Below are 13608 nucleotides of genomic sequence, written 5' to 3'. Positions count from 1 at the left end.
GAAGAGTCAGCCAGTGTGGTTAGTGTTTTGTAGCAATGAAGTATCTTTTAATTCAAGTATGTACATCGTGTTTTAGACATAAGGCTGCTGCAGGCTTATCGACTAGAGTATAGTGTAAACATAACTTTGATCACTACCGGAAAACCAAACACTCGTTTGACTCGCTTTACTGTGATACTTGCTTTCCTGCGGCGTCTGGAGCAAACCTGCAATATCTCTGGGTTGTACCTGTAATTCTGCCTTCTGAACTTGGAGTCCCTCATCTGTGAAACCTCTCTTCTACCTTGCATTTTTATTACAGCAAGTGTTTGCTAAATGTCTGATATGCACATGACTGTTCCAAGCACATATTTAATCCTTACAGTCACTGTATGAGGCGACCTACCCCTTTCCCAGCTGAGAAATGGGTTTGGAGACGTTAAATGCCTTGTCCAAGGGGCATGGCCACTGTTCACAGTCAATCATGCAGACGCTTCATTGCCTCCCGCCTGTGTGTCCTGTTTCTACCAAGTCATGGAGATAGTGGGGGAAGCTGACAGCCCATGGCCTCCGTCCTCCCGGGGCCCGGCATCCAGTGAGAAGAAGCAGAGAGTTCTAATGTTTAGGAAAGGAGGGCAGATTTATAAAGTATTTTGTTTATTGAATTGGCTAAGTTTTAAATGGTATAGGGCCCAGCGAGAGCTCAGCAGTTGGGCAGCTTATACCCAGGATTTTTCAAGTGTTCAGACCCTCTAACTCAGTAATTCCATCTTAGAAATCTGTCCTAGGGAAATAAGCAGGGATTTAGTCAAACATTTCTATACAGAAGTCTTCATCCACCACCTATTTATACAACCGAATTTTTGAAAATGGCCCCACCATTCAGCGGACGGAACTATTTCTTTTACAGGACATTCGTGTGGCACTGATCTAGTACTCTGCAGTATTCATTCATTTAATCCTCCCATCAAGCCTGCGCAGCGGGTACTGTAACTGCCCTGTTTTGAAGCTGAAGAAATTGAGGCCCAGGTCACATAGCTTTGAAAGGGTTGGAGCCAGACCTGAACCCAGGCCACCTGATGCCAGAGCCCATTCGCCTCACTGTTGGTTTCTTTTTAGGACAGCCTTCATGCTGAAGGAGGCTTGCAACTTTTAACATGGTTTTAACGTGGTTTTCTACTATATAATGTTACATAAAGGTTATAAAATTACATGGCATGGTTTCATTTTTGTAAAAATACGTTTATAAGAAGGGGGAGAGACAAAGCTCATTTCTTTCTCACCACCACCCCGGCCCTGCCACCCACAAGTGCTTACGGGTTCTGTCCTCAGTGCTCAGCGCCGGGCCCTTGCAGGTGTAGGGTGAACAAAGACAAATCAGACATCAAGACATTCTCTGTCGAATGAGGGAAGTAATTACTGCATGATTCCTGCCACGGAGAGGATCTCTAAGATATAGCAGACTGGCAGAGACCAAGAAAGGAGCAGTCCTGTCTGGAGAGGCCGTAGGAAGTGCACCCTGAGAAGGGGTCTGTGGCGAGACTGCACGGGCAAGGGGAGGCAGGAGTCAGCGTGGCTACGGGACGGATATCAGGCAGGCGAGAGGCCACCGCACGTACTGGGCTTCATGAGGAACAGACCTTTGAACACGCTCTGCACCATGAGGACATGTAACCTCCTTTGCCTATTGTGGGGTTGGTGAAATTGGCATACTCTTACTTATATTAAATCCAGATTTATCTGTATGGTGGATGCATTGGGTGGGGAAAAGGGGAAAAGGCGTGTAATTGGACTGTTTGCTGCTTCGGCAATGCAGCCAAGTACATGCGAGCCTTACTCTGCCAGGAAGCAGGCTTGGGTACCTGCTCTTTTTCACCCTGGGGTGGAGTTTTCTCTGTCTAGAAGAAACTCGTGTCATATGAGGAAGGAACTTAATATGTCCATGATTTTCAAACCAGGAGTGGAACTGTCTGGTTTTGTTTTCTTTGCTTTAGAAACCTGACGTGCGGCCCTCTCGAGGCAGTATGGACAGGGAGGATGGAAGTCTCCAGGGCCCGGTAAGCAGCTGCCTGGTTCTTGCCAGGACTTGCCAGGACGGACATAGGCCATCACTTTGTGTCATAAGATACCCACGCTCGCTAATCTTCGTAGCATGGAACGCAGGAATCCGTTCCTTAAGTAAAGGGAGCATTTTGGCCAAGATCATTAGAAGCTGCAGTGCACAGCCTGGCACTGGATGCTCCCCTTACTCACACAACTTCATAGTAGCAGCTCTGTGTTCTACAGAAACCTGCATATGGTTGACATGTCCACTGTCCTTTGCTCAGTGTTTGCACTCTTAGTGCATGCTTATGAGTTTCCACAGTTACAGGAAACTTGTCCAAGATTTTTTTTTCCTTCTCTGTGTTGTAGGGGGAAATGCCTGAAATTCTCTTTAAAGAGCTAGTTTATGGTTATTCCAAATATGTTTAAAGCATGCAAGAAATATTCCCTAATCTTTTAGGGAGAATAGTTTAAATCGTTTTATTAAGATTTCCATCAGCAGATGTCTGAGTGAAATAAAAGCAGATTTCTCTGAACATGAGACGAAGTCCCAGTACAGAAGAGAAACCAGTGCCTGCCAGGTAACAGACCTATGGAGATAAAGCCCTAATAAGGCTTCTGGATTTACTTCCGAACACACATGCATGCATACACGAGACTGGGTCATCATCCCGCTCCAAGATGCATAGTGTGGAATGGCCTACCAGGAGTTTTCTCTAATTTTACTGTGAAATCCAGCTGCCCCTGAGGTCTGGCCCCCAAAAGATGTGCTCAGTCACCAGCATGGGAAGATCTGGCATCCCCCGTCACGATGTGCAGGCGCAGCAGGCTCTGGCTCACAAGCACATCACGTCACCTGCCATTTAACATCTCCACACCCAGAGTTCCTTACTTAGAATGAAAAGATTAACATGTGACCGGTAGTCTGTCCTAAGTTGGTAAGACTGAGCATCAGCGTGAAGGTAAACCGTATTCAGGGGACTGGCTATTCAGAGCACCACTACTAGGACGTTTTATTAGAAAAGGGAAATCATGTGTGTTCCAGAAGGTGGCACATAACAGGCCCCCAGAAAACATGTGGAATGAGAGAATCGGGGAGTGAATTAGACATGGAGAGAAGGGTTCTTCTGTGGAGCAGACAATGCGGGACAGGTCCTCTTGCAACCTTGTCACCCAGGCCTAGGCGACAGTGGGAGCGCTTAGTACTGATGAGAAGGTACTTAGTGCTGCAAGGTGCTATGCTGAGTGCTATCCTCATACCACCTCCCTAAGACCCCAGCACTCCTGTCAAGTCAGGCCTGTTGCCATCCACACTCCTCGAAGGGGTAAACTGAGGCTTGTAGAAAACTTGCTCAAGGTGACCCGTCACAGTGCCAGATGCCAGACTGTGCTTGCTCACTGCAAGGGATGTGGTTTTAGGTTGTGGCCGCTTTCTTCCGGAGGGCCGGTAACACACCGTGACCATTCTGCTTTTCCCTCTTCTGTTCTTTGCTAAATTTTGATAGCAATCTGATTTGGCCCACTTCTTGAAATGCTGCAACTTAACATTTCTGGAAAATGTGCCGTGGCTTCAGGAAGAAGTCATTCAACTGTTTGGGGCTTTGGTTTTCCAGTTCATTAACTGAGGCTGATAATGTTCCTTATACATATGCCTCATACAGGGGTGTCGTCACAAGATGAACATGCTGTCAACTTGTATATTATTTTGAAAATCCAAATGGTTTTTACTTTTATGCAAGTTGATGGGGTCAGTTTCCACTAGCCAGTTATTAGTGTTTGTTCACTAGCTCATGCCTACTTAAAATCTACAATCTTCTCCAAGGCCCAGGGCCCGTAGCTAGATACGCAGCAGAACCAGAACTCAGCCTGACCACATGCTCGTCCGTCAGACTTCTGAAAGCAGGGGCTTTTCCGTGCCTTCCCTCCCAGAGCAACCTGTGGAATGGCCTAACAAGTGCCTTATACATACTTTCGCTGAATTAATCCAGAATGTTCTTAAAATAGAATTTTCTAGTTAATTGAATTTTCTTACAACCTGGGTATCAACCAGAAAATTCTTTGTGTTTTAAGTCTTGTTAAATGTGTGTGTTTTACTGCCTGGATCGGTGAACACAGCACAGCTCACAGGCTACGTCCCCTTGTAGAGTTCTGGCCACGTAGCCTGCTGTTTTGCACGCGCACTCATCCTCCAGCTGCCCTGGCCGCCTGGTTCCTCCCATGCTGTTTGCCCCTCCTGGGGGATGCCCTGTCTCTGGGCCGCTCTCCTCCCAGACTTCTTCACGGCTTCCCCCACCCAGCGTGTGCAGAGGTCACGTTCTCAGAAGGCCTGATCTTCCCACTGAGACCTGCCGTGTCCTCCCCTCCCACCCCACGGCCGTGTCCCTCTCCCAGCGGCTTGGCGCTGTGCCGTTGTGCACACCCGCTGTAACCGTCTCGCTGTCTGTTACACAGCGAGGGGGCGGCGGGTCCTGTGCCCGGGGCAAAGCAGGTGTCCCCGTCACAGTGGTAATAGCACGCGCTGGGTTGATGGTGCAGCACTGCACAGTCAGCTGTGAAGGAGCCCTCGTCCCCAGCTCCGAGGGCGTGGGGAGCCCTTCAGACCGTGAAACGGCGTGTTGACAGTGGGTGTGTCTCCGGGACAGGAACCGTTTTCACTGTGTGCACTACACCGTCTGTGCATTTCCCCACGGTAGACCTCTTTACAGCAGAAAGTAGAGCACCCTAAAATATACTTTTTAAATTAGCTTATTAATTTAAATCAAGCAAGGTAAGTCTCTTCAGAAGTAGAATGTGGTTCTAAAAAGATTAATTTTCGTTTAGCTCTGCTAGGGTAGGTGGTTTGCCGGGGGACCGCAGCTATGACAGCCCGCGGCGGGCTGGCCTTCAGTGGGACGGTCTTTTGTCCTGTCCCCGGGGTGGACATTCCGGGCTTGCGGTTGGCTTGTTGGCCGGGCCTGTGGCTTGGTCCTGAACGGATAGAGCTGTGGCAGCACGTCCTGACACACACGGGCTTCGGGTGACAGCACAGGCATACAGAATAGCCCAGTGCCACACAGTCTCCCATGGTCACTGTCCCCGCCTGTGCCCGTCCCTGTGAGGAGAACATGCGGGAGGCTGTGAGGCAGCTTCTGAGCACAGGACCCAGCTGCTGCGAAGGCCCGGATTTCACACCCCTGGAAGGTGGACTGGAGGCATCCATGGATGTCATTGTTTTAGAAGGAAATTCTAATTGGCTGTGAGGACTCCCGTCCCTGTTCCCGTCCCGTCCCTTGCTTGCCCCGTCACAGCCCTTTTCCCACACCTGCTGGCATTCTGGCTGTTTGTAAGCCCCCCACCCCCAATTAGGCCTTGAAGGCAGCCCCCCATCGCGTTGGTCTTTGAACCCAGCACTTCGCACAGGTGTTCAAGGGGACAGAGGGGGAGGGACGGAGGGAAGGCTGCGGCCTGTAGTGAACGCTGGTGACGGAGCTTTTCTTTCCCCACAGACTGGAAACCAACACATATATCAGCCTGTGGGGAAACCAGGTAAGTGAAGAAATGAATCATCTGTCAAGAAGTTTTTATAATTTAGAGGGAGCAAGTTTTAAATGTACAGAGTTTCTGAGCTTTGGAATCCCTCATGATTTTTGAACACTTTTCCTCCTGTGGACCAAAGCAAGTGTGATGTTTGCCAAATTCAGCCGATGACCGGAGTATTAGGGAGCAGAACATAGCTGTAATGTGTCGGGAGCGCCTCGGTGGGATGCGCTCTCCCAGATGAGCATACGTTGTAGTGACGTGACTCCTTGCCAGGTGTTATTTGGGGGTTTCTGTTCGGTGTGTTATCGTGCCTCAGCTAACGGGACGCCTCCCCTTTACCAGATCCTGCAGCCCCGCCAAAGAAACCGCCGCGGCCTGGGGCCCCTGGTCACCTGGGCAGCCTCGCCAGCCTCAGCAGCCCCGGGGACAGCTACAACGAGGGCGTCAAGGTGGGCATCTGAGCCGAGCTCTGCTCGAGGCTCTGTGGGGCCTTTCGCTGCGGGCTTGGTGATCAGGAACTTGAAGTGGAGTCAGTGCTGAGGACGGAATGAGCAGAGTGGTGCTGCTGTGGGCCCCAGGCGTCCGTTTGGTAGGGCTCTGCACCCCTCCCGAGAGTCCGGAGCAAGCTTGACAGGAGCCTGTCTCGTCTGGTTGTCTCTCACATGATAAAGTCTCGGGCCTCAGTCAGAGCCTGAGTTCCTAGATAAAGGTTTTTCTCTTATCAGGCAGAATGTTTCTTGGGACTAAAGTGCTGGGATGGCTTCTGGTTTTAAACATTAATTAAACCAGGATGCCTGGGGAAAGGGAGCCCTTCTGCGGGCTCACTGTCTCTTAAGTGTGTCGGTGTGGCTTAGTGGAAAACTGCCACCGTTTTCCACCTGGGGCCAGGACTGCATTTGTAGTAAAGTGGCGTGGGCTGTGTGGAACCAGCCCTCGGAGGAGGGGAGCGTGTGGCTCAGGGGCTGATGGCCCCAACTTCTCCTCGGCCAGGAGCGCTGCACGCACGGCCTGCCCTGCTACGTGTGAGGGGGCCGTCAGGGCTCCTGACCACGCCCGTCCCCGGCCTCCATCCCCGGCCTCCACCAGACCCTGCCACGTTGGCCTCTGGGCCCCTTGGAAGCAGCTCTCCTCTCACGAGAAGCAAAGGCAAGGGTTCTCCTTCTTTCTCGTGCCCATTTAATGAGAGGATCTCTCTATTTGCCGTGAGACATCAGTCATCTCTCAAAATATATCTTGTTTCTTAATTCTGATATACCTTTTTTGTACATTTTAACATTTCTAAAATCAGGGTGATGTGTTGGTTTAATTGGCAGCTTTTTTTTTCCTTAGAGGAACATTAAAAAGGTGCCTCCTGCAGTGGGTGGGATCTTCGAACCTGGTAACTTTGTTATCAGTTAAGAGAAACTTCGTTTCACCAATAACCACCCTCGTGGCTTGCCCTCCCTGTACCATGTGCTGTGACAGAGCCTGTCCTCACATCAGCCTCACAGGATTGGTGGTGGTAGTATTGTTCTAGTTTTCACATGACACGGCAAGGTTCACAGAGGTTAAAGGGCATATTCAAGGTTACAGGCTCCCCAGCTGAGCCAGCATTTAGCCAGCAGGCTGGGCTGATTCCCAGAGAGAAGAGAGGAGGCCCTCAGCAGAGAAAATGCCATCTCCAGCCCAGAGGGGCGGTGAGCAGGGAGTGAACGGGCTGGCCCTGGCTGGCCCCGCCTGCCCCCTGAGGGATGCAGCCCAGGCACCACTGGGTCAGAGGCACCCCAGCTCTGAGGGCTGGTGGTCAGCCCCCAGAAACCAGAGCGCTGGTCCTGGAGCTCGGCCCGGGGCTTGGCGGCCGGCGGCCCCCCCCACCCCCCCGCCAGCTCAGGGGCACTGCATGGGGTATTCTCTGAGGAGGAGCAAAAGGGGACACGGCCCTTCCTAATGTGGTTTCTTGACATAAATTTAAAAAGGGAAGAAAGAGAAATTAGGTTAATGAAGTTTGTCATTTACATGAGCCACAAGAGGAAATTTTCAAAATGGCTTGTATTACAAGGAAAAACCAACTTGAGAGGGAGCTCAGATACCGGCTCAGAATTCCGACATACATTTGTAATAACGTGAATGTTTGCCTTTACATTTGTAATAACGTGAATGACTATAATTGGAAAATACCCTTATAGAGGATTTGAGGCAAGTAGAAATCATGATGGATATAGCATGCTTACCTAAAATGCGTTAAGTAAAGATTTCTTTAATAATGAAGTAGGGGTGCCTGGGTGACTCAGCCATTACGTGTCTGACTCTTGATCTCAGGCTCTTAATCTCAGGGTCGTGAGTTCATTGGGCTCTGTGCTGGGCATGGAGCCTACTTAAAAAAAATAAATACGAAGTATATGTCTCTAGTTCTTCCTTATCCGCCTGTTCAGTAGAGGTTACTGAATCCAGCCTAAAAACAATACTGTCTTAACACAGAAATGCTTATCGCTAGGTGTAACTAATGGAACTCATCCAGATAACATTTGATCCGAAATCCACCTCAGTTTCTCCTTTGGTGGCTTTGTTTCGATTCTGGATTATTTAAGCTTGAAGCACCCACCTAAGCGGTTGGAATTGTGTATGTCTCTTGGGGGGTGGTGCTTTATCCCAACTGTCTGCCAAGGAACCTCCAAGTTGGCAAGCCCCAGAAACTAGGAAACTGTAGCAGAGCTTTGGCTTTGGGGGTGTTACTGTGCGTGGTGGCTGGAGGCACCGGGACAGTGCTTCTGTGACCCGCCTTGATTGGGCACAGGGCACATACAGAAGAACAGAAGCTTCAAATAGGTTAGCATAAAGCAGCCTTTGCCTCCTGGAGTCCAGAATGGCCGAGGTTCTTCCTAATGGAGCCCCGCCTGCGGCACCTGTTGCGGAAGCTGCGCCTTTATGTTGATCCAGTCTGAAGTGGCACATCTGCCGAGTTCATCACAGGGCCGCGTGTGACTCTCAGTGCAGAAGGGAAGAGACAGAGATGTCCTCTCTTGAAGTGATCTCCCTCTTTCTAATGCAGGGAAGACACTGTAGAAGGTTGGGCCTTGAAATCTAAGATTCTGCTGGACTCCTATACCAAAGGGTACACCTGTTTCAGACATAGTTGAGGAGGGGGGCAAGATAGCCACCTTTCCCCAGTTAACTTGGTCTTTTAAGTTACAACAGGAATAGGATGGCCTTGGTGTAAGCTGTAGAAGAAAAAGCACTAAATAAAACTAAGTTAAAAATAAAGGAGTCTGAAATGTAAGAGTTTGCTCAAAAGAAGGATTTGTTGTTTGTTTTTTTAGTTTGTTTTGTTTTTGTTTTTAAAATAAGCTGCTGATGTCTTTACAACCAGCCCCAAGCCAGGGATCTTGATGGTGGCGGGATAGCTAATGGCAAAGCCTGTTTCCCAGGACGCCGGGGGCTGGGCGCGGGGTGCCAGGGTGAGACAGTCTCTCCCAGTGGCCCAGAAGCCCGACGGGCAGTTCCCAGGGATGTCAAGCACATTTCAAGGCCTCTTCTTTCTGAGGACCCCTAATGCTTTGCTACTCGCATGGCTGCCAGGTTGTCCCTCTCTGGCTTTGCGTGTGGTTTTCTCTCATTTACCTCATGAAAACAAGCATGGCGCGTGGCAGGCCTCCTTACCGAGTGCGCCGGCACCATGGACCAATGGCCCAGCTATTGTGCCTGGAAGACCAGGGAACCGGGGGCTGGCTCCTAGGCAGGCTTCAGGCTCGTTCCTTTTGGTTCTGCTCATGTGTTTTTGTGGGGGTTTTGTCTGCTGCCTTTATTAATACTGTTTTTCTTTTTTCCCCTTCTCTGATAAATTTCTCTAACTTTTCCTCACCTCCCGTTCAACAATAGCCATGGAGGGTAAGCACATTGTGTCTGTGTGTGTGTCCCACTCCTTCACTCCTAGCGCTCTGCATGTGACTCTGGAGCAGAAATCAGGGAGCCTGGGGAGGGCACTTTTGCTTGGCTTATCACCAGAGACAAGGTCTTTATTTGCCAGAGACTGAGGCATGAACATCTTTGCAGGGCCTGAACTATTCCTGTCCGTGGCTGTCTCACATCAGACTTGAACACCGGGCTCCCGGTTCCTCAGACAGAGTCAGCCCGAAGGTTCAGAATGGGCATCTAGAGGTTTCGACTGAGCGCTGGCAGCAGACCCATCAGCAGGCAGCTACGATTACGTACTGCACTTTTAGTTTTCTTAAAGTAGACACGCACGGCCCTTCCTGTGCCTGGTGTTACCCCTGTGAACTTTCAAATGCTGTTGGACACGTTCCGCAGGCCCTGCGCTCACTCGGCTTCTCGCGGGTAACATTCATCGGTGTCTGTGTGCCCGGGCACTGGGGAGGGCCTGTGCCCAAGAGCTCCTTCAGGTCCCCCTCGCCCCGATGGCCATGTGAGGAGCCGAGGCCCGGCCACTGGCACATACACCTCGGGGCTCCTCAATGCCGCAATGCGGTGCAAGCAGATGGGGTCCGCTTCACGAGACTCGCATCTGTCCGCTTGTTGAGTCATGAAGGGGACACACGTGTCTGTGAAGTGGTCTGGAGGCAGCCACGCTGAGCCATGCAGTTCGGACGGCAGGAGTCAGACTAAGCAGGAGTTCTTAGAGTCTTAACAGAATGCTTGACCCCCTAGCCAGCTTCCCGTGAAATCCTCAGAGAGACGTAGAACACATGAATTCTTTCTCTTGGTGAATGATTTGGTGGGGGGCGTCGAATCACTACTCTGAAAGAATCTGGGGCTTTTAGCATCATGGGTATGATTCCACTTCATTTCCTTTAACTGAGCTCAAAGTTACAAAAAATGATTGCCTCGCTCATTTGTCACTTGGATGAATTACTTGACTGTCATCCTCCAACTGAGCTGTAGCCATGCAGACAAGCCAGTCAATTGTGATCCACTTTGATCTCTTTTAAAGACCCTCTGTAACTTAGCTGCGGTGAGGTGCCGCCCCCTTGTGGGGGCTGGGGGCATAACGGCTTCTGTGTTGCAGCTTCAGCCCCAGGAAATCAGCCCCCCGCCCACTGCCAACCTGGACCGGTCCAACGACAGGGTGTATGAGAATGTGACGGGCCTGGTGAAGGCTGTCATCGAGATGTCCAGCAAGATCCAGCCAGCCCCGCCAGAGGAGTACGTTCCCATGGTGAAGGTAAAACTCAGCCCTCCGCCAGGAGGAAATGTGTCAGAAGTTGTGCATGACCGAGTGAAGTCAGACCGACTGCCATTCCCGCCCCTGGCGCTTGGAGCAGCACAGGCTTTAACAGCCACTGCTCACTCACGGTCTTGTGTGAAAAATCGAGCTGCAAGATGCCATTTCTGTGAAGTTGAAAGCAAGCAGACCCGTGCTGTGCGCGCCTTGGGGACACGCAGCACCTGCGCGTAGGGAGAGCACTTGACCTTCAGATGCTGCCCTGGGGGAGGGGCCGTTGTGGAGAGAGACGATGGGGGCTTTATCTGTGCTGTTTTCTTCCAGGGAGGGGTGGATATGTGGGTGCTCACAAAATCTTTTTTAATAAGGTGAAAAGATAGAAATGAAAATATTCTGCACTAGCCTAACCTTGCCAAGCTGTGTCCGGGGGCGTGGTGTCCTGGGAGAGAGTACCAGAAGCTCTGCGAGAAAGGAGGCTAGGTGCCCCCCCACCCACCCCCGAGCAGGGCACACTGGCATTCGCGAGCTCAGGGGGTTCTGCAGTTCAAAGAGTGCTATGAAGCTTTGCTTTAAGCCTGTATTTCTGGAACATATACTTGAACACACTTTTTTAAAAGTGTGGTAAAATACACAGAACGTAAAATTTACCATCCTAGCCACTGTTAAGCTTACGGTGGTGTTAAGTACATTCACATTGTTAGACAACTAATGTCCAAAACTCCTCTCACCTTGCAAAACTGACACTCTGTCCCCATTAAACATCAGTGCCCCTCCCCCGGCCCCTGGCGCCCCATCCACTCCCTGTCCCCGTGAACGTGGGGACTCCAGGGCACAGAGGAGAGGAGGAGTGGCGTCCCGTTGTATCTGTCCTTTTGGGACGGGTTCCTCTCACTGAGGTTCGTCCATGAGGTCTCAGGTGTCAGAATGTCCTTCCTCATCTTCCATCAGAGATCACATTCTGAGCATTCAGAGATCTCAGTCTTTGGGGGAAAGCCTAATCACTTCAGATCAGGCTCAGTACTGAGGAAAAGAAGTACAGAAATTGTCCTTGAAGTGTTGGAAAGGAGACAACCCCGTAACTGAGAGGAGGCATCGCTTCTGGAGCGTGCTCTGTGCATGCTCTGATCCCGGGTGTGGTCTTGTCTGCTAGGAAGTCGGCCTGGCCCTGCGGACGTTACTGGCCACTGTGGACGAGACCCTCCCGGTCCTGCCAGCCAGCACTCACCGAGAGGTAGGACATGGCGCCCCTTCCTGCGCAGACAGTGCGACGGGACGCGCCCCGGGCAGGGGCTGTGATGCCCCCGCTGCTCTGAGGTCAAGACCTTCCAGCCAGGGAGGCCCGTGGGAGCGGCACCCACTGGGGCTAGTTAGATCCCACGCCTTCGCTGCCAGCTCCTGAGCCGGGGGGTCGGGGCCCAAAGGACAGGTGGCTGTGGGGACGGCGGGGAGCACAGGGGCAGAGCTGGATGAGGGCCAAATCCTTCAGCGCCAACTCAGGTTGAAGCCAAAGGACAGCAGAAATGAGCTGGGAGGAGCCTGCCCTCCTCCCATGAATTTTTCTGAAAAAATTATAGTTTGCAAATGATGCTGGTTTTCCACATACAGCAGTGATAAAAAAAAATGCCTTTTAAATTAATACATGTGTTTTAAAATTTTTTTAAGGAATCAGACTTCACCCAAAATCCTGTTTCTCAGCAATAATCTCATTTTTGCCATTTTTGGCCATTTTGCATCATGTGTTGAACTAACAAATGAGCAGACACACTTGCATTATTTTAAAAATGCTCCCAGCCATGCCAATTTCCAGAGGTGCTCCCCAGCCTCCTGCGGGGGTGCATCCCAACCTCCAGAGCTGTGCCCTGACCTCCACGGGGTGCTCCCCGGCCTCCAGAGGTGTGTGCTGCCCGGGCCGCACGTGCACATAGAGCTGTGTCCCTTGGGGTTCGTGACGGCCCTGGCTCTGCTCGCCCTTCTCACTCCCCTCTCTCCTAGCTCCTGCACCCACTTTTCTACTCTCTCTAGCCCTACAGCCTAGTGGGTGCTGGTCTTCTATTTGAAGTGATGTCAAACTTAAAGAAAAGTTACAAGAATAATGCAGAGAATCCCTGAATATCCTTAACCCAGTTTCACTGCCTTTTAACATTTCCCACATTCTCTGTCTCTGTCTACACCCGCCGTCTCCTTTCTCTGAACCGATTGAGAGCAGGTCTCCTGTGTCACGCTTCTTGCCTTCCTTGTTTCCATTTGTATCTCCAATCAGGAGGCTGTTCTCTCACCTGGAGGGTTTGGACAGCTGGGCTGTCAGCACCCCCTTATGGTCCTCGTGGGCGGTCACGTCCAGTAGTTTCACCCTCTAGTTCAAGGCCAGCAGGGCTGTGTGTCCTGCCCGAGGCCACACGCCCGTTTGTTTGGGAGTCTGCTTCCGCCTGGAGCAGGTCCTCAGACTTCATCTTTCTGCTGTCAGTATTTTGGAAGAGTATGGCCAGTTACCTTAGACAGTATTCCTAAAGTGGGGTTGAGGGATGTCCTGTAACAATTGAGGTTTCCTCCTGATGAGATTGGGGCTGAGTGCTTCTCAGGACAGTGGCCCACTGATGCCCATCTTGATGGCCTGGCACAGCCCCCATCCACGCTTCCTTTGTAAAGGGCATCGGTTCACCTGCACGAAACCACCGAAATCATTTTGGAAAATGCCTGACTGCACAGTGCAATTTTATATTTCTAGCCGTTTAGGGCATTAGCTTGTTCCTTGTCTTCATTGTGACTTTAATTGGTCTTCCACAGTGAGTAAGAACTTTGCCAAAAAGTGGAAAAGTTTCATTTGCCAGAGGCAAGAAAATGGTATCCTAACAAGTAAATATTTTGGCAGGGCCATTTCTAAATTATTACTTTAGCTGGTAAAGCCTGAAATA

General features: G+C 50.8%; 1 protein-coding gene across 19 annotated transcripts in view; it reads left to right on the top strand.

The window, feature by feature from the left end:
• The window catches only part of PTK2 (protein tyrosine kinase 2), a 261505-nt gene that overhangs the window by 244583 nt on the left and 3314 nt on the right, over nt 1-13608 (top strand). For 14 of the 19 annotated variants that reach the window (XM_081816607.1, XM_081816606.1, XM_081816600.1 and 11 more), the window contains 5 exons: nt 1974-2036; nt 5508-5547; nt 5884-5990; nt 10541-10696; nt 11847-11927. In XM_081816607.1, the coding sequence (XP_081672733.1) occupies nt 1974-2036; nt 5508-5547; nt 5884-5990; nt 10541-10696; nt 11847-11927 (447 nt within the window). The remainder of the gene's footprint in view (nt 1-1973; nt 2037-5507; nt 5548-5883; nt 5991-10540; nt 10697-11846; nt 11928-13608) is intronic. The other 5 variants (XM_081816604.1, XM_081816605.1, XM_081816603.1 and 2 more) reach the window with 1 other exon arrangement.

The sequence above is a fragment of the Leptonychotes weddellii genome, chromosome 4, assembly GCF_054177405.1.
Source record: "Leptonychotes weddellii isolate Sample4059 chromosome 4, ASM5417740v2, whole genome shotgun sequence".
Classification (NCBI taxonomy): domain Eukaryota; kingdom Metazoa; phylum Chordata; class Mammalia; order Carnivora; family Phocidae; genus Leptonychotes; species Leptonychotes weddellii.
The sequence above is the reverse complement of the archived record's forward strand: the minus strand, read 5'-3'. Positions and strand labels throughout refer to the sequence as shown.